This window comes from Hippocampus bargibanti, linkage group LG13, assembly GCF_051943395.1.
Source record: "Hippocampus bargibanti isolate YZ-2025 linkage group LG13, ASM5194339v1, whole genome shotgun sequence".
Lineage (NCBI taxonomy): Eukaryota > Metazoa > Chordata > Actinopteri > Syngnathiformes > Syngnathidae > Hippocampus > Hippocampus bargibanti.
This window is the reverse complement of record NC_142746.1, coordinates 15758402-15784932: the sequence shown is the minus strand read 5'-3', so window position 1 is coordinate 15784932 and position 26531 is coordinate 15758402. Positions and strand designations below refer to the sequence as shown.

At 41.9% G+C, this 26531-nt stretch overlaps 1 protein-coding gene across 1 annotated transcript; it reads left to right on the top strand.

Annotated features, from left to right (window-relative positions):
- The first annotated feature begins 3220 nt into the window (after positions 1–3220).
- sptlc3 (serine palmitoyltransferase, long chain base subunit 3) lies at positions 3221–26531 on the top strand. Its single transcript, XM_089011996.1, has 12 exons — positions 3221–3373; positions 3961–4152; positions 4758–4912; positions 6177–6325; positions 10074–10198; positions 11819–11912; positions 14014–14119; positions 14513–14732; positions 22094–22220; positions 24596–24731; positions 25268–25397; positions 25461–26531. The coding sequence occupies exons 1-12, from the start codon at positions 3299–3301 to the stop codon at positions 25521–25523; spliced, it is 1572 nt and encodes a 523-aa protein (XP_088868122.1). The 5' UTR covers positions 3221–3298; the 3' UTR covers positions 25524–26531.

Sequence of the window (26531 nt, the reverse complement as noted above, 5' to 3'; positions counted from 1 at the left end):
TCCATCCATCTCCCGTGGGTGGAATATGCCCACAACACCCTGGTCTCCTCAGCCACAGGTCGGTCACCGTTTATGTCGGCTTATGGCTACCAGCCGCCGCTCTTTCCCACACAGGAAGGGGAGGTGGAGGTCCCGTCGATACAACACCATCTTCGGCGGGCCCATCGGGTATGGAGGGAGACCAGGGCAGCCCTATCACGCACGGCAGTCCGGAACCAAAGGGTCGCGGATCGCCGTCGCCGTTCCGCGCCAGCCTACCAGGTGGGCCAGAAGGTCTGGTTGTCCACAAGGGACCTACGGCTGGCCGGGACAACCCCCAAATTGGGTCCGCGTTTCGCGGGCCCCTTCACTGTGGAGGCCATCATTAACCCGGTCGCGGTCCGACTTCGGCTGCCCGCCTCCATGAAGATCCACCCGGTTTTCCATGTATCTCTCATCAAACCGGTGGAGTCCAGCCCCTTGGCCCCCCCTCTTGCCCAACCCCCCCCCCCCGCGGATGGTGGACGGAGGACCGGCATACGCAGTGCGGGAGATCCTGGATTCACGCCGCAGGGGAAAGGGCATCCAGTACCTGGTCGACTGGGAGGGTTACGGACCGGAGGACCGTCAATGGGTTCCGCGAACCTGGATTCTGGACCCGTCGCTCCTGAGGGACTTCCACGAGGCTCACCCGTCGAAACCAGGTGGGCCGCCAGGAGGCGTCCGTTGAGGGGGGGGTACTGTCATGAGCCAGTTGACAGCGGGGCGGGGCCTCCGTTCCCGCCGCTCGCCAGCTGCTGTCAATTCCCTCCTCATTAACTGTGGACATTTAAACCCGACGCTGGCATCCACCCAGCGTCGGAAGATACTTCGCCTTATGCCAAGCTAGTACGTGGAACTTGTTACCAGTACATTATTTGCTTCGCCCGAGGAATGATTTTAGCCACGAACGCGTTTGTTGTTTGCACCGCGTCGTAGGTTGTTTTGCACCCCCGTGTGCCACTTTATTTTCTTGGTTAGTGTGGTTGGGTGGATTGCCGCCACTCACCCACTAACATTGTCAGTTGTCATTTTGAGTTTGTTTCACGAGTTTTTACCGGGTCCGCGTATTTTCGGACCCGCGCTTTATGTTAATAAATCCTTTGCCGGTACCCACGCCTCTGTCCTGCTCTACGATCCACCGCCTATACCACACGTTCCTGCTCGCCAGCTGCCACTGTCGCCGCCGGAACGTGACATTGACAAACATGATTACGATCTGTTTTCATTATCAGTGTTACTACTTTTCATTGCTGTACACATTAATAACACTGCGTTGTCACCATGTAGGACGTATCGTGTGTGTGTTCGTGTGTGTGTGTGTGAGGGGTTATTTCTTATCTATGCTTTCAATATCTCCATGACAAAATTGGTGCCACTGCGTCATATGCCCCCTATGCAAGTGACCTATGCAGCAAAATGAAAAATAAATTCCTTCCAATCCTGCAAAATAAGAAACAAAACATTTCCATTCAAGACTGGGGGACGTGAAGAATCAGATACCTTAAATGCAGTATACTAAGACTGTGGTGGCCTTTCCACATTTCATTTATTGTCTCGCAAACGGCTGTATTCCACCCAGGAGGAATGTTCCATAAGTACTGTATCGTCTTTTCCATTTTTTTCCCTTTAATCGAAAATTCCCCTGATCTTCCAGCAGTCCTATACTGTCTTGATTCATGTATCCGGCTGTGCCCCACCTCCCACGAGCACCCTCCCTAACAAAGGACTGGCAGCCCAGATCTGTAAGTGACAGCTGATATTGCGCGTCAGGCCACAGAACACCCCCAACATTGGCTAGTGCAGTCTCAGAAGTGCTATGGTTGGAATGGAGAGCACATTTCCAATTTGGGAAATTGTATCAATTTGTGAAGTATATTCTTGTACCCCCTGTAATAAATGATCCCCATTGGAAACACATTACAGAGTAAAGTTTCCCTTGCTGAGGATAATAGATAGATGATACTGTAGCTCAGACTACTTCTGCTTGTATAAGTCAATATGTATTGTATTGTATTGTATTGTTTGCTTTCAAACATACCTTGGAGCAGATGTGTGATGTGTGCTAAAAGGTGATATCACCTCTTTCATCGAAACCGCTTCAAACTTGCTGCTGTGAAATGTAAATTTCTCCACTGTGAGACTAATAAAGGCATATCCAATCCAATCCAAACTACATGGCATACTTTATATTTGACTGGTGTACTGTATTGTACTACTATTTTATAGTTTGTGTATGTTACAATGTTGTTAATATTTGAATGATACAGTATATGTTCTGTAAAGCAATGTATTCAAATTACAGCTTTTGTGAAATGCCTGTATTAAAAAATGGTATCATACTGTATTGTATTGTATTTATTGGATTGGATATGCCTTTATTAGTCTCACAGTGGAGAAATTTACATTTCACAGCAGCAAAGTGACTGGTACCGGTCCGCGGCCCGGGGTTTGGGGACCTCTGCATAGAGAAGAAACCGGTTTGGAAAATGAACACATTAATTATATTCATTAAACACATTTGACATACGATGCAAAATTAATATTTATTAGTAAATAACATTGATGGCATGGATGCAGTTATCCTTTACTGTGCGTATGGTGCACGCCCAATGCATTTCTGATCATTTTTATATTCCTACAGATGAACAGGGAAAAAAAAAAACGTTGGAGTTGATTAAACAATAATTTAAGAAATACATATATGACTTCACTTAGGGGGTTTTCTTGTTCGTCAATGGCAGCGAATGAGTTAAAAATATAATCATATAATGGACATCACAGGCAAATATAAAGAATTGCATAACTGTCAATGGGGAGCAAACATTTTTTGACTTGCAAATTCGTTAGAAATAATTTACAAAGTACATTCGTACACCGTATGAATAAAATGAAAGGTAAAACGCTGCATTTTCCCCTAATATGCACGAAGGAATGACGCGGTGCGCAAGTAACGAAAGTGCTGTTTTTAGCATTTGAGCAACATTAGCAACGCATATTTGATCAAAAGTAAGTACAATAAATGTTGTTTCTGATTTGGATTCATGGTTTTACGATTTCTACAGCGCATCATTTCTATTCGGCATTTCATTCACATTGTTGTACGCAAAAGGAGTGAAGCATTTGAGTTGTCGAGGAAGTAACAATAACAAAACAATGGGAGGCTCACCGTGACGCAGTACAAGTGGGAAGTCAAGCCAACCTTGATACCTGCTGAAAGTTGACAACCGACACACTCACGAACGTGCAGGTGGGGGGAGTATGATACGACCAACCCCTCATGGAAACGCTTACCCACCCGGAGCAAAACGGACTGAAATTCAAAGATATACACATCTGTAACAACAACACACAGGTATGGCGGCAAACAGCAGTTTTTTAAATACGCTCTGTGTAGTGGTTGGGAAGACCTTTTAGTTTGTATTTATAGGCCTGTTTGTGACGTAAGAAAAACATTTTGCTCACTGACACACTTGTGTGCTATCTTTTATATTCTTAAGGGAGTAGTGTTCATTCGGCGTGAGTTTTTGGCCACCTTCAGGTGGTTCCTAAAAGCAAGTTTGTGCGTTCGGGTATTTTAGTTTGCTCGGGAGCACGTCAAATTAAACCGTCCTCAAGTGGGAAGAAACCCCGCCCATGTCAGTTTACCTCCAAACCGAGGCAGTTTTTTTCTTTGCCTGCAGGCTGTAGAAATGAGGAAGCGGCTATTGTAGTTTGGATGCACTGATTTTGTTCCATCTCGAGGCCTGCTTGTACTATTTTGGGCTTCATGTGTGGTTTGTCATGACCAACGATTTTATTCAAAACCACAGGTTTAGGGAAGCAGATTTAGACCCCCTCCCAAAAAAATAGAGGATGTTCCATACAGTACTGACTCAAATGGCATTGCTCTCCCTTTTTCTCGATAACAAAACCATAATATCTGCTGATCTTGTTGTATAGAAACATGTCTGGCGTCCAGGAGTCATCTCTGGCCAGCACAGACAGGAAGATTGTAAAAAGGCGCCGATGCACGTGGCTGTCCTGACATACCTGGGCTTTGGCATTGTCACCCTCTTTGGCTACTTCAGAGACTTCCTCAGAGCTGTGGGCTTAGAGAAACGCAATCTCGCACAGGAACGAGAGGAACAGAAGGTACCTTGCTGTCATTCCAGGCGTCCGCATATTGAGTGCATATGCTCGTCATGCAGAGACACAGTTGGCTGTGTGCATTCCGTGTGTGTCAACGCTTTATATTTTGCCCCAATTATCTTAAATGTTTGCCCTTTAGCTCTTTTTCCTTCATGTATGTACAGTACAGCTTCACACCAATGTTGCCTGCGGTGAGACAGCATACCAGAGGGGGAATCTGCTGAAGATCTAATTAAACTCTCAGAGGAGTCAATATACCACAATTTTTGTGCTTCACATGTTAGACAAGACGTGTAACTCTGCCATACACAGCTGCCATATTGCCATAGAGTGAAGACGGGAGTTAAATGCCATTAAGAATTGGAAGGTTATGCTAATCGATTTTCTGTCATGAAACAAGTCATGCAGTGACAATAGTCAGTGTATGTAACTTCCTTCCCCTGCATGAGCAATAACTGGTAAATATAAAAAAAGAAATTATCTTGTAGAATGACAATGATACTGCGCTTTGTTTTTTTTTTTCCACAGGCTTCATCAGAAGACTAGGTTAGAGGAAGGTGTAAAATAAAGTTGACCGAAGCATCAAGTTTGCCTTTCTTTCCTTCCAGGATTTTGTACCACTTTACCAAGACTTTGAGAACTTCTACACTCGAAACCTGTACATGAGAGTACGAGACAACTGGAACCGGCCGCTATGCAGCCTGCCGGGGCCTGTCATTGACCTGATGGAGCGAGTTTCTGACGACTACAACTGGACATTTAGGTACTGCCAGTTTTGATAAAATAGCCTAAGCTTCCGGCCTGAATTTCAGTACAAGCTGCCTGAAGGGTTTCTCAAAAGACATAAGTACTTTTAAAAATCTTGAAATGAGGAGAGGTTATGATATATCCACCACAGAATTGGTAACAACTCATTTTAATGTACCGTATTTTCTGGTGTATAAGGCGCAAGGAATATAAAGCGCACCCCCAATGAATGGCATATTTTCAAACTTTTCCATGTATGTATAAGGCACACTGGACTATAAAGTACACTTTCAATGAATGGAACATGTTTTCCAAATACAGTAAAATCTCGTTATATCGATATCGGATATATCGATAGTCCCGGTTATATCGATACTATTTCTATGCACGCACGGAGAAAATTACATGCAAACAGGGTCGGATATATCGATAGTCCCGGTTATATCGATATTTTTTCGGACTCCCTTGAATATCGATATAACGAGACTTTACTGTATAACATAAATATCTAAAAGTTTTCCAAATATCAGGATCACCATATTACAAGGCGCTACAGTAGAGGCTGGGTTTACGCACAAGTTTTTCTACAAGAGGAAATGTAGTTGGTAGCTGCTGACAGGAGTTGCGAGACCTGTTGTGGCTCAATATTACTTTCCATATAAGAAAATCAAGGCGTTTGGGTGCGCCATATACGGTACAACTATTACTGTCCATCATAATTCCTACACATTAAACTCAAATGCATCCTCCAGCATAATTAATTCTTTTTAGAACAGTCTAACCAAGTTTCGCTTGTGTTGCATTTATTTTTTTACTTAATTAGTGCCTATTCTAAAAGTTCATTTTCATTTTCATAACGTTTTATTCTGATTTTTTTAGGTATGTTATGTGGATTAAACCACAGTGAGTAAAGAGAGAATAGATTTAGTTTGACTACGCTGAAAGAAGAATGTACACTTAAACCAAATTAATCTAATTCACTCGTGGATCACTTTGACATTTATTGACTTTTGTGCTGGAAATTAAAGTGCAATCTACAGTTTTAGTTCTAAATTGAGTTGTAAAGTGATTTGATTCACACTCCAAATGAAGAAAAGGGCCTCCAACATCCGTTGTTGCACAGTTTATGAATAGATCACCACTGATGTAATGATTTTATATTTGAACCTTCTTTATAATTGGACATTTATATGCTTTTAATACAACATAATGGAAGGGCTCAGTGTGCATGGGAAAAAAGTAAACCACTAATGGCTTCCCTAATGTTGAATTGCTTGCAGATTAACTGGCAGGACAATCCACAATGTTATCAACGTGGGCTCCTACAACTATCTCGGCTTTGCAGAGAACAATGCCGATTACCTTGAAACGGTGGCAGACAAAGTGCACCATTATGGGGTCGGCGTTTGTAGCACGCGGCAGGAAACAGGTAAGCGGCTGGTCAGTGTTGTATGGAGAAAGAAACAAATAAAATGAACGTGAGCACCTCTGTTGTCCTGTTGAGCTAGTTTAAGCAAGGGCCAGTAATCCATATGGTGGTGATCTTCCATTGCTTCAGAACTCATCAGCGTGCATTTGCTCCAAAATACTGACAGAGCAGAAATGCGTTGAGTCACAAACTAAAAATGAAACTTCATTTCCCTCATCGCCTATGCCATCATTTATTATCTTTCTGGTGATTTATACTGTCTGCAAGTGTAATTATCTTTCAGTAGCTGCAATGTTATATGAATTATTCACCCTTTGTTAAATTATGCACGGCCCGGGCACAAGCTGAGATCATTATAAGCTCGTCCAGTGTGATGGGGAAATGATATCTTAAAAATGTTATGAAACACCATGGACGTGAGGCAGGGATGCAAAAAAAAAAAAAAGAGCACACGTGAAACATGTTCGCGTGACTTCGATCAAAGGCGGGCGTATTCGGCTTCTGAGGAATTCTGAGTAGCACGGGATCATTTGCAAATTTTGTCTAGTTTCTTGATGAGGCGGTAGTGGTTTTGAGTGGTGGGATTTTGTCTTATTTTATCCGGCGTTCTTGTCATGTAATCTGACACCTGACCACTAACCCACTGCTGAAATGTAAACACAGTGCGGCAACTCAGCAAACAGGTTGCATTTTGGGATAGTTGGAAAAAACGTCAAGCTCACTAACCCTCGAGTAGAATTGTTTACTTTATGACGCCTCATAGGTGAAAATGACGCCACAGAGTATTGTATGATTACACAGATGTTACCCTCATAGTGTATGTCATTTTAAAACTTACCGTTGTAATGTGCTAATAATCAATTTTTTCCCCATCATGTTAACCCAAGAAAGATGAATCTAGGCAAATTATTGTCTCTAAAATTTGCTTTTTCTTGTTTTCAACATTCAAACTTAAGAAACAAATTCTATTAGTGTAACAAAAAGGACACATTAAATACATAGTGGTTGTTTTTTATGTAATATGTTTTTCTGTCCATTATTAAATGCCCAAAATATGTTATTCAATGTTAATTTCAATTATTTGTTGGTGTTGTTATTCATTTCCCTCAAAACTGGGAGTGAAAGGAGCATCAAGTATTTGTTCCATGAGACCTTAGTAGACATTCATCACAAACATTGTCATGCCTTAGTAGGACGACAGTTTCTTGTCATATCTTTCCGTGGAATGTAACCAACATTCTTCAAGATCTTGTCACAACTGAATCTACGTGAGACACAGTCATAAGATGTGGAAAGGTATGCCTCTGATTAAGCCCAAATCGACTCTTTCACTATATCTAAAAATCGTATTGTTCAAGGTATCAGCCAGGAGAAGTATATATTGGTAATTTCTTTAGCCATTAATTACATAACAGAACAGAGTGAATACATTCGTCATTAAGTTGCGAAAATATTTTTCTGCACAAAAGTGACAAGAACAATGTTGTTCAAAAACTGATGAAAAGATAAGAAAACTGGTCCAGGAAGCTGCCAACAACAACATTGAACAAACTGTGGGAGAACAATCGTTTAAGAAGGGTTTAGAAGGGTTTCAGCAAAAATAGTTTTGTTGTAATGCAAGTCCAAAATATGGCACTGGTTACAAAAGAGGAAACGTGAGTCAAATCAGAAACACTTGCAAAAGGCAAAGAAAGTAGAATCTAAAGAACCTAGTAGAACCCAAGGAAAGTAGAACCTAAATAGCTCGCCATTATCATTAGCAAGATGAAGAGTAATCAGACGAAGGCTTACCAGCATGACAGTCCTTAAATACTTCCCTCCTCTGCCACCTGTGCAACACAATAACAGAATCATAACACTTGTCATTTATCACATTTCTGACAGTTATTTTGCAACTGTTATCAAGCCTAATGTTTTAAAATGACAAATATGTCAAACATTTAAAGGACAACCGACGTCACTTTTTTGTTTCCTAACTGACATCAGAAAAATGTTTTATAGCATCTAAAATACCCAAAACACGCAGTATGATATGTTTATTCAAATGCAAAACACCAATAAAAATGACTTAAAGTGTCCAAAATATGCACAAATTTGAGCTGCGAATTGGGCATTTTCAGAAAGTCCCGCCCCCAGTTCGTGACGTCATGCCAAGACGTCTTGCATTGCTGGAGAATCAAAACAATGGCTTCAGATTCGGAGAATATGCTTTCTTGTCACACATCCAGTTATGAATATGATTCAAATAGTTCTGAAGAGGAAATCATACATGTTTGCAATCGATTAAAGAATTTAGTCCGTGCCATTTAGAGGCAACATTGACATTGGGAAATGTCTCACCCAAAAAGAGGCAGAAAATGGCCACCGAGCTCCTGTAAGGAATGAATCAGCTCGTTTCTACAGGCTGATAAATTCCTTACATGGAGCTTGGACGCCCTCTTCTGACTCTTTCTGGTGCAACATGAGGTTTTCAGACCAAACAAGCATTGACGTGATGGAACGACTGCTACACTGTGTCCTTTTTTTCGGTCAGGGGCGTTTCTTCAGTGACGTCACGTACGGACTCGTCACCAACTCAAAAACAAGACTTCCGGAATATTCAGCACGAGTCTTAAAATGTAAAATATAGCTATATGCGGTGGAACCATTGTAAAATACGGTCAGTAGAAGTCATTTGATGCCATTTTACAAATTATGGACACAACTTGTCCGGAGACGTCGGTTGTCCTTGAAGGAGTTGATGAATAACTCATGGTTCGACTTATCCCACAATCATTAGTACTTCAGTATTCATACACGCACAGATGAATGGCTAACTACAATGCAGTCTGGCAGTGTAGATGGCGCGCACATTTTATCCATGTGTGGCAAAAGAGACTCCTATATGAATGCAATTCTTTTATGACAGTGAGTCACGGCTGTAAATGCAAATAATTAACTCTTCTTTGGGACTTCTTTTTCCTCATGTGGTTGTAAAAAAACTTTTCAAGTCTTCATTCACATTCTTCACATGGAAAAAAAACAAGTAAACAACCAACAGAAAGACTTTGCAAATCTGACCTTTGGTCTGTCTATGCTATTCTGAGTTCTGAAAGTGACCGACGTTATGACATAGAACAGGCAATTCGATGCTATATACATCTAATGAGATGTTGTTAAAGGGCTTTACCCTGTTTTACCTTTACTAATATATTAAAGCTCAATTTTGATCATGGAGAGCATTATCAAGATTGTGAAGACCATGTGTGGTATTGATGAAAAATGGTGCACTCAGGATTTCATCCTTTGTGATGAAACTCATAAATCAATGTGACTCGGCACCATGCTGTATGGATTTGAACATAATGAAAATCACTGGAAAGACAGAGCTGCATTGCCTTTTTTTAAGTCCATTATTGGTTTCCAAAATGTGCTTGCTACACTGTTTGGTAATTTTTCTTGTGGGAATAAAAGTTCAGCTGATCTATCTAGCTATCTCTATCTTGCTATCTCTATCAATGTATTTATTTATTATTTGTTTTTTTAATGTATTTACTAAAACTGATGTTTGCAAGTGGTCAGTGTTATAGTGTACTCATGAAATCAAATCCTACTTTGTGGTTGACTTTCCAGAATGGTGGCCGCTTTTCACTGCTTTTTTGGGTTGAGCAGGACGATTAGTACAGAACAACAAAAGATAAATCAATCACAGTATGAATAATATTATACATCTGATTGATACGACTGTGTTATAATATCTGTCACTTAGGTACGCTGGACATTCATGTAGAGCTTGAATATCTCGTGGCGCGCTTCCTGGGAGTGGAGTCGTCCATGGTTTTTGGAATGGGTTTTGCCACCAACTCCATGAATATTCCCGCACTTGTTGGCAAGGTATGTCACACAGTTAAAGAATATCCAACTGTGATACTGAATGTGGCAACAAAGGCGATGTAATTAACCTAATTAAGCAAGCTTCTGCTGCTGTCTTGCATGTGGCCTATGTGAATGAATAACAGTCAACTCGGTTCTGAACAAATCCCGACTCACCCCATTAATTAAAATAATGATAATTAAACCTAACAGTCGCCAGGAGGTTGAGGCTCTGGGTATACAGTAGTTGCCTTCACACACACTGACAAGGAGGGGGCACGTTTTTGTTAAGAGCACCTCTCAAGGGTATTATTAGCCATACACTTGTCTGTCGGCGCACCAGTCAAGCTCACACAGACGCTCACAGGTTACCGGGGGCAACGTGCAGGATGGATATCTGATTGGACCAGACAGGACGAAGGGGACTGTGTAAGTTACCAAAGTGCAGCAGCATTTATGCAGCTCAAGAGGTTGCAACCCCCACTGTAGCCCTGCAGGGGCTGGGAGGGTCAACGACACTGCCAACTCTGACCTACGATGCGATGCCAAAACAGGACAGGCCTTGCATTAGAGTGACAGTTGCTGTTGGTCAAGGGACCAGGCCAGTTGGATCTGTGGCCTGAGGGAGGGTTTCTGTCACTGAGATGGTATCAACAACCTCAATAAGAATTCATTTGAACGTACAGTATGATGTCATATGCTAAAATAGTGGAGAAAGCTTTGCGGTTCGTTCCAATTTACAAAAATAAATATAGACTGCACATCGGTGTCCGACACCTTAAAAAAAGTTCAGATGACGACTGAAGAAACCTTCTTCTCATCGATGGACCACTCCTGTACGACTGAGAGCTTACACAGTCAGATATAGACTGCACAGAAAGACTTTACTAAATGATAAACATGCCTTTTTTCACTATTTCCCAGTGTTTTTCAGGATCTGTTTTATCAAGAGGGTACCCTGAATACACAAATTCACAACAACTCAATAACCTAGATCACCGTTGAATACATACTGATGAATTCAATCACTGCCATTCACGAATTTATTTTGGAATTGATAATATGAAATAGAGCGACATTCCCGAATTTGTTCGTTTTGCTTTTTTCATGCTTGGGCGCTGATAAAGCGCTGGTTATGGCCTCTTGCAATGTTTTTTGTCTTTTCCACGAGGAAGCAGCATTTCCATTTTTTCCATGTTAATGCTTTGTTCCAGCTTCAGCTGTTGCTAAAGCGCTATATAAACCAATATGCAATATTGCATTGTATTTTGGACAGTCACCTTCATTTATAGCTCATAACTTCAAACCCATATAATTTAGGAATTAACTCTTTCTTTCTGGTGAAAGAAGGTTTCTAAGATTTTTAACGCTGTATTGAATGTTTATGTAGTCCTGAAACTCGATATTCTGTGGGTCCTGGAATTCGAGTGACAATGACAAAAACCGTGGCACTGGAGTGGACACATTTTTGCACGTCTGCCAGTGAATAAGTTAACATATTTCGTCAACTGCTTTTGTACAAAGTTTAATTGTAAAAATACATTGGGGAAGACATCATAGCCACTTTTATGCAGCTGTTTGGCTCTTTTGATTTAATCTCTTCAGGGAGAGCTAATTGTGTTTCAAACTCTTCCTTCCCAGGGTTGTTTGATCCTGAGCGATGAGCTAAACCACACTTCTCTTATATTAGGGGCTCGATTGTCGGGAGCAACCATCAAGGTGTTCAAACACAATGGTGAGTGACAGCCGGCAAGGTGATTTGTTGTTATACCTGTGTGAATATTTTCCTTGAATGTATTTTGACTTTAAAACTTTGAAAAAAAAGCATCATGTGTCAACGTGTATAAAAATACATGCTTTCATTTATTGCTCCTCTAAACAATTCCTATCAGAACTAAGTAAGACTTTAGATCATTATAAAAACATTTATCAGTACCGTCAACTGCAGTATCAACTCTATTCATTAACATCTATTAATTCCAAACTACTCGTGCTGCAAGGAAAACATTATTTCTCTACAGCACTGGATTTGCCCCAGGAAAGACCTACTTAACATTCTATGTTTGGATCAGCAATTGTGAAGACTTTAATGAAAAGGGTTCACTTTACAGTCACGGCCCTGTTTATCCAGCAGCAGAAAAGCTGCATCTGTATTTAAATGAAAATGTCAATCTGGTTGCAATTCACCCCACTGTTGAATTGTCAAAGCACAAGTATTTTTTCCCTTTACAACAAAGTTCATAAGAATGTATTAAACATAAAAGACATCATTTGCCGTCCTCAGATAAGGGAACATCGGCTGCTCTTTCAGCAGACAGGACAAACGAGACAGGCCACTAGTGCTAAATGCATTCTGACAGGTACAAGCCAAGTCAGTTATAGGTATTTTCAAGCAGCTCTCACAGGGCAAAGAGCCCTGAGGCATCTGAACAAATGACCTCTTGCTGCCTTTGTACCACTTGCACTCACTCCATGTGCACTCTTGACTAGAGCAAGGCCCATATTTACAAAAAGGGCCATACCAGCCCACTGTGCCACACCCAAAATTAATAATTAACATTCAGCGCTATTCCTTTGGTGGTATGCATAAGTGCCCATTACAAAAAGCCAATAAACTGGTATGTGTAGTCTCATTTCATCACATAAATGAAGTTTGTGCATTAATGTTGCTGCTCTGCTTATAATACTGTTTGTTGGAAGTTCAGGAACATTTTCGAACATTAAGTTAATGAGATAGCAAATGACTGCACATGGCTTGACAAATGCTTGTCCAATATGACATATTTGGCTGTGACTTCCCTCAAATCAATACTCATCTCCTGGTAAACAGTCTTTTTCCGTGACAAGTGTAATTAGTCCCCACCGTGACGACTTTGGTAAAATTAATAATTGTAGTTTGCTCTAAAAGCAAACAACACAATTGGAAAAGCATCAATTTCCTCACGACTAAGGCTGGTCTTGGTCTGTGATGGATTGTTAGTTTGTCGTCTGTGGTGCAGTGGTTAGCATGTTGACCTCACAGTGCAGAGGTCGTGGGTTCAATCCCGGTTCCGACCTCCCAGTGTGGAGTTTGCATGTTCTTCCCGGACCTGTGTAGGATTCTCAGAGTACTCCGGTTTCCTCCCACATTCCAAATAAAATGCATGACAGGCTGATAGAACATTCTAAATTGTCCCTAGGTGTGATTCTGAGCCCAAATGGTTCTTTGTCTATGTGTGCTCAGCAATTGGGCGACAACCGGTTCAGGGTGTCCCTCACCTCCTGCCCGAAGACGGCTGTGTTAGGCTCCAGCTCCCACTGTGATAATTAAGCGGATCAGAAAATGGATGGATGGATGAATGAATGCCCGGATAAATACAGAGGGTTGTGTCAGGAAGGGCATCCGACGTAAAAGCTTGGCCAAAACAAACATGTGGATCAAACCTCTAAAGATGGAGGCCACTGATTTGCTGTGGCGACCCCTTGAAGGGAAAAGCCGAAAGGAAAAGAAGAGGAGAGAAGAGGATGAGCGCTTCGTTGAAAGGGCTCCTGACTATACATCTTGTAACTCCAGTTGTTGAATACCGCCATCTGCTGGTTAATGGAATACGTAACATGAATACCGTCACCATCATGAAATGAAGAGTGGTGAATTTTGTAATACCGACCCATATTGCCTTCGGGAGTTTCTAAAATGAGTTATTGTAGAAATGTAATGTCGAGATTATTCATTGTAGAAGTTAAAAGTTAATTACTCGTGTGAAATTTGGTGAGCGGATCAATAATTTAATTCAGAACCCATTAACCTTTCGTTTACAACTGTTGTAAAATCTTTGTCTGTGTGTTGTATGTGGAAGACATGGTCCATTTAGAGAAAGAATTAAGGGACTCAATCTGCTCAGGGCAGCCTCGAACCCACAGGCCATGGAGGAAAATCCTGATTATGGTTGAAGGCATCTACAGGTCAGTTGCTCTTATGCCACACGTATTTCACTTGTACTCTACAGTTTTCATTTATCTGGCGTCAGTTGGTATAGCTGACTCACTAAAGGCTTCCAGGTGGTTTTAATAGAGACTGTGCGTGGATAAGAGCCCTTTCTCTGTGAATCCATCTGTTTAATTACTCTAGCTCCAAATCAAGGCAATGTGGAGGTTGATTTGTCTACACTCTGACCTCCTTTAATTCATAGTTCGTTTTTGCTTTGGCTTTGGCAGGAGTTGCTTTGCCCCTCTAAATTAGGACATTAACCGCATGTTCATTGATTGTTGCCATACTATTTGTTACTTAACTTAGAAAAGTCTTTCCAAACTGTCATTACGTTAAAACTTTTCTCCCTTATCCCCTTCCCTTGTTAGCATGGAAGGCTCCGTGGTACGACTACCCGAACTGATCGCTCTGAAGAAGCGATACAAGGCATGTCTGTACCTGGATGAGGCCCACAGCATCGGCGCAGTTGGGCCGGGAGGTAGAGGAGTGACAGAGCTGTTTGGGGTCAACCCAGCAGACGTTGATGTCATGATGGGCACCTTCACAAAAAGCTTTGGGGCTGCTGGAGGCTATATTGCAGGTAAAACGGTGAGTGTCCATTCCAATGTTTTTCTGTTATTCATTCTTTGTTGTGATTCTTACTTTTGCAAGATCTCCTTTTTACACTTTATGACCATCACCGTGGTGATAACAGCCTCTAAAACGTCAGACACACAATCAATATTTAGGATATCAACAACTAACCTATATGACAGAGAAATGTACTTAAATAATACAGTACAATACATATTGATTTATATCGCGCTTTAACAGCTGAAGATGTAAAAAAAGCACTTAACATGGACATCTATCATATACAGGAAATAGAGCAGTGACAAAGATAGTAGAAAGCACCAGGGAGTAAAAAAACAAGATCAAGTCAGAATCATGCTGAGTTGAATGCCAAAGAGTTTAAGTGATCCACATTACAGTACATTCAAGTGAAGTGATTCAAGTGAATGATAGCTTCTTATTTTCAACACTATTCGATGTTCATGTTAATGGAAAACATTGAAAGAACATGACACAAGACTACAAGCAGCTTGAATGTGTTAACTCCACAGAATGGGCGACCATCACGCTTCTGTGACTCACATTTTCTCGGCAAAGAGATTGTTAGTTACATACCATAAAACCATGTTTGAGAAGAAGTGCAGCTCTCCACTTGACTGCACCAATGTTATGAGCGCCGCTTGAGGAACAGCATATTACATAACACCCTACTGCTAGCTTTTAAAGAAAGGGAAAAAATGTGAATGTTGTTGATTGGGCCATCAGTAACTCATCTGTGAGTACTTGAGGTTGTGGAAACGGAGAGTTATGTCTAGAGTGGTCGTCGACTGTGAATTCAAATTACGTAGTTTCAGGCTAGAAACTGGGACAAGGCTCATGGGCGCAGTCACCCTACGTCCATTGTGCACCAGAATGGTTCTTTCATGCAAATGTGTGAGGTGGGGTTGGTGTGTGGTGTACAACCAACATATACGGCAGAGTGTAATTTGAATTTAGAATTTTGATGAATTTATATTGGGTGGCCCAGCACTTGAGTGGTTAGCACACCAGCTTCATAATGCAGAGGTCGTGAGTTCAAGACCCGGTCGGTCCGGCCTCCCTGTGTGGAGTTTGCATGTTCTCCCTGAGCTTGAGTGAGTTTTCTTGTGGTGCTTCAGTTTGCTCCTACGTTCCAAAAGCATGCATGACAGGCTGATTAAATACTCCCATTTGTCCCTGAGTGTGAATCGTAGTTTGTTTCTGTGTGCCCTGCGAGTGGCTGGCAACCGGTTCAGGGTGTCCCCCGCCTAGCCCAACGATGGCTGGGATAGGCTCCAGCACGCCCAGCAACACTCATGAGGACAAAGTGTTCTGAAAAATGAATGAATGACTGAAGACATTCGTTTATATTTAATAATTATATGTCAGAAATTTGGAAAACATTTATTAAAAAAATATAATGATGTAGTACAATCACGCAATAATCTATCCTGCTGCTTTATGTAACAAAGATAGTACAGAAAGTGTTAAAGAATGAATGACTCTGTGTCTTTGTGTTGTAATATTGTCTTTGTGTTGTCATATTATTATTATTTTTTTGTTCTTTTGACTTCAAGACGGCGCCGCGAGAGTGGCTGCCTTCCAGCAGCTCATGTATTTTTTTTCTACTTTCATTCCTTTTATCACTTTGCTGCTGTGAAATGTAAATTTCTCCACTGCAAGACTAATAAAGGCAAATCCAATCCAATCCAAATAGAAAACATAATACCTCTGACTTCCATACGTTTGGTCAACTTGGGGGTACAGAAATGGAAATAGTGTCTCTTTAGGCAGACCCGTTACTAGAAAACTAGTTTGATTTTGCACCAGAGGCCACAGTAGCAGAAAATCAAAACACCAAAAATGGGAGCACAGCGAAAGTGATTAAACATCAGAAAAGTAGGATCACAGTTAAAGGAAGGAAATTGATTGGCCCAACACAGAAAGGGAATGATCATATAGATAATATGTACCATGACACTAAGGACTATATTTTGGAAAATATGAACACAATCAGTTGATTAACAAAGTACTGTATTTTCCGGTGTATAAGGCACACCCAAAAGCCTTGATTTTCTTCAAAAGAAGACCCTGCGCCTTATATGCAGATATGCCTTATATGTGATGTGAACAGTTCTCACAACTATTGTCAACAGCCACAACTTCATTTCCCCCCACCGTCGAAGAAGTAGTGCGTAACCCAGCGTTGACTGCCGCGCCTTATAATGTTGTGTGCCTTATATTTGGAAAACGTTTATGTATTTATATATTATATTTGGAAAACTTTTTTTCATTCATTAACGGTGCACCTTATAGTCCGGTGCATTTATACATGGAAACAGTTTCAAAATACATCATTCATTGTGGGTGTGCTTTCTGGTGCGCCTTATACACCGGAAAATACGGTAACATTTGATCATCATTGCAATTCTTTCTAGGGAGACATAATTTGTATATTGAGGTCTAAAATTAGCATTAAAAGGTGATTAGATCTGATGTATTTTGTCTTTCTAGACTACCATAAGACACACACACAAACACTAACATTGGCTCAGTTTTCTTAGCAATATGTTTAAGATTAACTTTACATACTTTACCACTACCCGCCATGCTCAAAGCTCAACATACATCCAACAAATGTCGCTGGGGCTTTTGTGATTTCAATTTACTCCATTAAGAAGTACATAACCACATACATTTTTTGTGGCACTTGATTAAAATGCTGCAGAGGAAGTAAACATGTTGTTTGAATTAGATCGAGAACGGAACCCTTCCTGTCCTTTCCTTATGTTGGCTCAGCCATAATAAGAAGGTACAGCTGGCAGATGGCCAGACCCTTCTTGTGGCAGCCTTGGAACTGCGCTCCACATTTAACAACGCAGCTTTAACAGGCACGATCATGTTTGAAGTACCAACGCTGTGACTGGCTTGACAGCTGGCTGTAGTAAAGTTCAGGATGAATCGAGCTAGATAAAGCTTCTCGATACGTAGGTATTTGTTTGTTGGTGAGTTCCTGAGTTGACCAGTAAAGAACTCACCACATGGCTTCTGGAAAACTGGCAGATTGAAGCATTTGATGAGGGTAGCAAAAGCAAACACGAACAACCCGATGGTTGGGTTCCTTTTAAGTCATTTTATTTTTGCACCGCTCGTACGTTTGCGGATGCACCCGGCAACATTAGCAATGGTGTTTGTGTCTGCGGCTGAAGGAGGCTCGCTTAAGCTGTCGCTCCACGCAACAGATGCGAGATGGATGTTCTTTCTCTGACATGTTGGCCTTATTGGTGATTTTGGGCACACCAAAATCCTGCGGTGAAGATCCCAGTCTTAAAACAAAAACAGATGGAACGTTGGTTCAGAGATTTGTATCCTGTGTTTGAGCATTTCCCCTTAAATCCCTTCCCTTCATATGTGTGCGAGAAAGCCGCAGCCGCCGCCCAGTGGGGACAGATGGCGAGAGTGGAAGCGGTGGCCAGACATCATCACCAGCGACGTGTCATCACCCGGCACCCGCTGCTCGCCGCACATTACGTGATGGCTTTGAGTTTGCTCTAACCTCAAGGCACTTTCTACACCCAGAGGACAGACGATCAGATAGATTTGCGGCAATCCTGCTGCTCACATCTTCGAAACCGGCGGCATAAGTCATCGCCCGCTGACATGAGAATAATGAGAACGGCGGGCCCCATTCTGGCTCATTTCGGTGTCCTGCTATGACTCCCGGAAAGTACAGACTGGGAGGTGTTCCAGAGCTCATTGACGTAGGTGATTATGATGATGGAGAACAGTCGTGCAGATTGAGCTTCAGGTGGAGGGTGAACTTGGGCTTCCTCAGCAGCTCATGTATTTTTTTTCTACTTTCATTCCTTTTATCACTTTGCTGCTGTGAAATGTAAATTTCTCCACTGCAAGACTAATAAAGGCTAATCCAATCCAATCCAATCCAAATAGAAAACATAATACCTCTGACTTCCATACGTTTGGTCAACTTGGGGGTACAGAAATGGAAATAGTGTCTCTTTAGGCAGACCCGTTACTAGAAAACTAGTTTGATTTTGCACCAGAGGCCACAGTAGCAGAAAATCAAAACACCAAAAATGGGAGCACAGCGAAAGTGATTAAATTAAACATCAGAAAAGTAGGATCACAGTTAAAGGAAGGAAATTGATTGGCCCAACACAGAAAGGGAATGATCATATAGATAATATGTACCATGACACTAAGGACTATATTTTGGAAAATATGAACACAATCAGTTGATTAACAAAGTACTGTATTTTCCGGTGTATAAGGCACACCCAAAAGCCTTGATTTTCTTCAAAAGAAGACCCTGCGCCTTATATGCAGATATGCCTTATATGTGATGTGAACAGGTCTCACAACTATTGTCAACAGCCACAACTTCATTTGCCCCCACCGTCGAAGAAGTAGTGCGTAACCCAGCGTTGACTGCCGCGCCTTATAATGTTGTGTGCCTTATACTTGGAAAACGTTTATGTATTTATATATTATATTTGGAAAACTTTTTTTCATTCATTAACGGTGCACCTTATAGTCCGGTGCATTTATACATGGAAACAGTTTCAAAATACATCATTCATTGTGGGTGTGCTTTCTGGTGCGCCTTATACACCGGAAAATACGGTAACATTTGATCATCATTGCAATTCTTTCTAGGGAGACATAATTTGTATATTGAGGTCTAAAATTAGCATTAAAAGGTGATTTTAGATCTGATGTATTTTGTCTTTCTAGACTACCATAAGACACACACACAAACACTAACATTGGCTCAGTTTTCTTAGTAATGTTTAAGATTAACTTTACATACTTTACCACTACCCGCCATGCTCAAAGCTCAACATACATCCAACAAATGTCGCTGGGGCTTTTGTGATTTCAATTTACTCCATTAAGAAGTACATAACCACATACATTTTTTGTGGCACTTGATTAAAATGCTGCAGAGGAAGTAAACATGTTGTTTGAATTAGATCGAGAACGGAACCCTTCCTGTCCTTTCCTTATGTTGGCTCAGCCATAATAAGAAGGTACAGCTGGCAGATGGCCAGACCCTTCTTGTGGCAGCCTTGGAACTGCGCTCCACATTTAACAACGCAGCTTTAACAGGCACGATCATGTTTGAAGTACCAACGCTGTGACTGGCTTGACAGCTGGCTGTAGTAAAGTTCAGGATGAATCGAGCTAGATAAAGCTTCTCGATACGTAGGTATTTGTTTGTTGGTGAGTTCCTGAGTTGACCAGTAAAGAACTCACCACATGGCTTCTGGAAAACTGGCAGATTGAAGCATTTGATGAGGGTAGCAAAAGCAAACACGAACAACCCGATGGTTGGGTTCCTTTTAAGTCATTTTATTTTTGCACCGCTCGTACGTTTGCGGATGCACCCGGCAACATTAGCAATGGTGTTTGTGTCTGCGGCTGAAGGAGGCTCGCTTAAGCTGTCGCTCCACGCAACAGATGCGAGATGGATGTTCTTTCTCTGACATGTTGGCCTTATTGGTGATTTTGGGCACACCAAAATCCTGCGGTGAAGATCCCAGTCTTAAAACAAAAACAGATGGAACGTTGGTTCAGAGATTTGTATCCTGTGTTTGAGCATTTCCCCTTAAATCCCTTCCCTTCATATGTGTGCGAGAAAGCCGCAGCCGCCGCCCAGTGGGGACAGATGGCGAGAGTGGAAGCGGTGGCCAGACATCATCACCAGCGACGTGTCATCACCCGGCACCCGCTGCTCGCCGCACATTACGTGATGGCTTTGAGTTTGCTCTAACCTCAAGGCACTTTCTACACCCAGAGGACAGACGATCAGATAGATTTGCGGCAATCCTGCTGCTCACATCTTCGAAACCGGCGGCATAAGTCATCGCCCGCTGACATGAGAATAATGAGAACGGCGGGCCCCATTCTGGCTCATTTCGGTGTCCTGCTATGACTCCCGGAAAGTACAGACTGGGAGGTGTTCCAGAGCTCATTGACGTAGGTGATTATGATGATGGAGAACAGTCGTGCAGATTGAGCTTCAGGTGGAGGGTGAACTTGGGCTTCCTCTTGTGGTTTTTGCTTAGAAATGCATTTGTTCCATTTTCTCAGCCAGTTTGCGTAAATGAATTTAGGTAAAGGTGTATTTTTAATTGGAATGAATCCCTGCCCATTGATGGCTCCGCATATGCAAATCCATCTCTTGGCTACATTTATATTTTGGAAGGCACTCAAAACCCGTCAACGTACTGTGTTTTTATATCTTGGTGTCAAGCAACTGTGTGAATGTAGTGAATTGGGAAGCTTAATTTTGTGAACAGTAATGTTTTGCAACCATCTTGGTACATCTCGAGGAAATATCTTTGAGCTGACGTTTCTTAAGATATTTTTTATTTGGATTGGATTAGCCTTTATTAGTCTCACATTGGAGCAATTTACATTACACAGCAGCAAAGTGATGGAAGTAAGAGGAAAGGAAAGGAAGAAGTAGAAAAAAAATACAGGACCCCTGTAAAGGCAGCCACTCCTGCGGCACCATCTTGAAGTCAAAACAACAATAACAACAAAACAAAATAAATAAAGTGAGACAACACAAAAGACACGTACATTTTTTCAATCCTAAACACGTTCCTAAACACCTCTCTGTTGTATGAAGCAGTTTTTGATGAAAGCGGAGAGGATCAAAGCGTTCTTTTCACCAGTGGATCAGGGTTGTCAGGGTGAAATGTGCGCGCCTGCTACGAGCTTAATTTTGAAAGCAAACACAAAGCTGTAGCATCCATTGACGAAAAGAGATTGTCTCACATCTCCTATCCCACGGAAATCTGCTTGAATTCTAAGCTGCGACAGTTCCACATACGCATTCGCGAATGGCACCGACATTCCTCCCAAATCAAAAACAGTGCTGGCATATTCATGCTGTCGAAAAGTCGCAACCGCTCAGCAGCCTCCTCCTTGATGAATGTCGTGGCCAAAAATGCTAAAAAACAATCTGTTTCCATTCCACACAATGCACAACAATTCATAAGTGACAACAGAAAACACAAAAACAACTTGTTCACGGCTACCTACTCCGGCACGATCTTTGACTTCTTTTAATTAAATTATTTTTGGGGGGCCGAAGGAACATAGTATACATTAAGTACAGTGCAAAGGCTATATTTGGCATTTTGTTGCCAATGATCTTGTTAAAGTGAGTTGAGCAGGTTCTGTTAGACAACAGTCGTGATTTACCACCATCTTGTGCCACGTATAAGCAATTTTAAACACTTTACCATTCTTTCCTGAAATAATTTTTCGATTTACATGACATTTCCGGCCATTGACTCTACAGTATTTGTTTTAGTTACAGAGTTGCCATTGGACTTTCATTACAGGAATTGGTTGACTACCTGCGTAGTCGGTCACACAGCGCCATGTACACCTCGAGCATGTCTCCTCCTATCGCCGAGCAGATCATACGGGCCATAAAGTGCATCACGGGACATGATGGCAACACAGAGGGTAAGTATTGTCTCAGTACTCATAGGCTTGAATTTGACAAATGCTCTCTGCTCATTCCTATACACATATTTACACCTGTGCATATTTCTTACGGAAAAGCAAAGCAATCTGAATCCGGAATACTGTACCAATGTTAGCATTACGAGTGAGTCCAGACCCGCAAGGGAAGACAAACAGCTGCTCGGTCCGAGAATATGTTAGCAATTACAGGGGTCTGCATTGGTAGATAGAAGAGAGGGCGGAGGGCGTGCAGTACCCCAGTACACGTGACCCTCGCATAGAGGAAATCATTTTCACGTGTGTTTTAAGGAACCGTAGACCTCTGAATTGTTTCTGCTTTAATGGCATCGGACATGAGGGCAGGGAAGTAGTCATTAGTCGCACTACCACCAAAGAACCCGCCCCGCTCTTCTCCATTGCGTTATCGGGACTAGTTGAAGATCTGGGCTGGCCCAGGTAGAACATAGCCCTGTTTGTTGCCCTGAATATTAAGGCCAAGTGAAAAGGTCGCAGGAATCCTGTAGGTCATTGACAGTGCACCTAGAGTTCTGCTGTTAATCAATATAACAGATTAGACTGTGGAGTGTCTGGCTCGCAACCAAACATGCTTTGCATCTTACGTACCAAACAAGTCTGAAACACAGAAACAAATGAGACCTCCGTGCAGTCTGATCCACGACTTACAATTGTTGTGACATGGCGTCGGGTTTTTGACCTCCTGCCTTCCACTTTTCGCCCCTTTCTTCTCCCTTCCGCCAAAGAGGAATTACTCCCCAAAACCTGGCCTGTGCTTCTGGGCCGATGCCTGCATGTTTTATGTTTTCCCCCATTTAAGATAAAGAGAGTTCCAAATGCTTTCTTCCATTCCTTCCAATCGCTCCCAGGTAACAAGAGGTAAACAGATCCATGCTCCGAGTCACAGCTGGGGCAGCCACGTAGAAAGTTGGCTTGTGAAGGGGGCCATGGGTAAGAGGGGGCGGCAGCCCCGGCATATTTGATTTTGTCATGATATGTAAAATAAAATGGCATTTTGGCATTGCATGCACGCGCTTGTGCGTTTGGTATCAAATACATCGCAATCTGCAAGGAGTGAGTCTGGCAACGTGCATGCAAGCACAGCGTACCCGTCTACGGCCAAAACTGAACCATCTGCTGCTGCGCCTGAGTTGTAATCATCAACATCATAGAGGAGGCTGCACAGGTCCAGATGGAGGTGCAGGCCTCACGTAGTAAGATAAGAAATCATGTTGCGTTAGTTACCCCTGACAGCTGACTGTGTCGCTGCAAAATGAAAGCACAGGGAACACGTTTTCAAACTGCATAAAAATGTGTAGACATTCACCAAGGCTGACTATGTCCATCACATGCCATACATCCCGTTTGTTTTCCTTCCCATAGCGCATTTACTGACCAGTGGTGGGCCGTCAGTGCCTACAAGGCCTTCTCTGCTGGCCTAAAAACATCTGAATCACAGACTAATGTGAATTATATTTTGTCTATAAATTTTCATTAAATAATTCCAAATTGTCATTCAGTTTCCTTTCATTGCTTTTCCCCTGTTGTGCTGCTTCCAGACGTGTGTTTTCGTATTTAAGCATTTGACAATCACATTTCAGCCATCATTTGTTACCAGGGTCGAAATCTAACTGTACGCCTTCACAATCAGTTCTGCAGGCTCTGGAGTGATGAAAATAGTGATGAAACAGTTGCTGTAATCAATCAGAGTTTGAGTTGGCAACTTAAGGCCTGCTCGAAGGCGCTGACAACGTCACAGTCACTCGCCAATCATAGTATCACGAGCTGCTAGTGAAGAGCATACTGGCCCGAGCTAGCACACTGTATCGGTAGCGACCATTTTTGTGTTGATTTAGTAGCGGTTTTGTCACCCACAATGGCTGAAGGATGAGAGTAAATGGATTTAGTTGCAGATATACTGTTAAAGCCATTTTCAAGACAGACTTTACAAGAATAGATGGATATCATTAAGAAAGTTTGGACAACTCCGAAGCTAGCAAAATCGCAAATTATATTGCGATTTTATGAGGTTATCATGAATCCATACATTATAGTAAAACTTTGAACAGTTTGACAGTATTTAAGTTTCTTCAAGTCAAAAGTTATTTCCTGGCCAACGACATCCTCTAGTGGGCGTGTAGTAAATTGTACCACACTCGCAGTTGTGGAGTGATTCAGACATAGCACTACTGAAGGCCTTGAAGTGATATGCACTGGAATGAGCTGATTCTTCCTTGCTTCACATGCCATGCGCCTACAAAGCACACCCTTTTTTGTGTAAAGCTGTACACAAACTAACCAACAATCAAATCCTTACATCATCACTTCACCCAATGCAACTCACTTTATTTTTGTTGAAGGTATCAGACGCATCCGCCAATTGGCTGAGAATACGAGATACTTCCGAGCCAAGGTGAAGAAAATGGGCTTCATTATCTACGGCAACGACGACTCCCCCGTGGTCCCCATCTTGCTGTACATGCCAGGCAAAGTGGTGTAAGGATGTTTTAGCCCTTTTTTCTGACTGCGCTACACTTCTGATGAACTGAGTGCGGTCCTGTTCCCAAGCATTAAATGCTCAGTGTTGTTTGTTGTCACAAGCAATTTTCAGCCACATCAGCGCGTTTCATGTTGAAGTGATTTGAACGGCTGCCACGGCCCACATTTAAAAGTTTCCATGAATCACTCATGTGGACTGTTTGGGTTGACTCGTATCTGTGACTACTGAAGAGAAAACATCAGGTAGCTATTATGCAGAGCCCACTCAGGTATAATGTGTCTTCCAGTGCCCGTTGACGTGCGTGAACATTTCAATGCCTGAGAAGGAGTGGCCGCATTGTTCCACGGCGAGACAGGATGGATTTCTTTTGAGAAGCAAAGACCTAAATTAGAATGTATTAACTAGAAAGGCATGCAGAGAAGTCAACCAAAAACTGTATATACACACCCGGAACTTTATAAACATGACAAAAGCTTTCTTTCTATTGGTGCATGTAACTAATTGATGTTTTTATTTCTTCATTACTTACCAGAGCTTTTGCTCGAGAAATGCTTGAGAGGAAAATTGCCGTTGTGGTTGTCGGCTTCCCTGCTACACCAATAACCGAAGCCCGCGCTCGATTTTGTATGTCTGCAGCTCACACCAAAGACATGCTGGACGAGGTACGCCGCACACATTCTCGCTTGATCATAAGCACACCATGAGCACCTATGATTTGTCCTCAGGTGCTGCACCACCTGGATGAGGTGGGAGATGCTCTGGGCCTGAAGTTCTCACGACGGAAATAATCCTGCCGTTGTGAACTTTGGAATGAAAATGACTTTTAGCCGGATGGCTAAGGCGACTCGTGACCTCTTCACTGTGTCAAAACCTCACACAAGTCCACACAGAGCCAGAACACACAAGGCCACATTTGTTTGGGTGGTGCTAATTGGAGCAAAAATATAGCTTCTTAACTCATGCACTGCCAGACGTGCAAAAATCTGTCCACTCCAGTGCCAGTGTTTATATCATCTCACAAAATATTGACTTTTAGGACTACATAAACATTCAATGCAGAGTAAGAAAGCTTAGGCTCTTTTCTTTGATCAGAAAAAAGTGTTAATTCCTAAATTATATGGGTCTGAAGTTATATGAGCTTGAAATGGGGGCAGCTGTCAAAAATACAATGCAAAACATACATATTGGTTTATATAGCGCTTTAACAACAGCTGTAGCTGGAACAAAGCGCCAACATGGGAAAAAAGGAAATGCTACCCCCTTGTGGAAAGGAAAAACTTTGCCAGAGGCCATTGCCAGCGCTTTATCTGTATCCAAACAAGAAAAAAACAAAACCCGAACAAATTTGGGAATGCCGCTCTACGTCATATTTTTAATTCCCAAATAAATTAATGAATGGCGATGAATGAGTTAAGTCTCTTGCCACAACTTTGAACACCTGCCAACCTATGTGATTAATTTGTCAGTGCTAATTTAGTCAAGGCCTTTTTTATGTTACGGGTTGTATAATTTCATCCTCTTTTGTATTAAACCACATTTTAGTCAAAACATTTAATGTTTTTTATGGTTATTTTTCGGACAAATACATTCAGAAATCACTTCATCTATAGAGAAAATTACAGACATGTCAAAATGATCATTTATATGACACCTCCCAAATTAACTCACAGCAATACAGTGCATGCCAGAAAAGAAACGGTCACATAGATTCTGCGTAAATGAAAAAGCCTTTTATAGTCCCACAATAGGGAAATTTGCAAATAAATTACCTCTTCTTGGTCATAGTTCATTAAGCA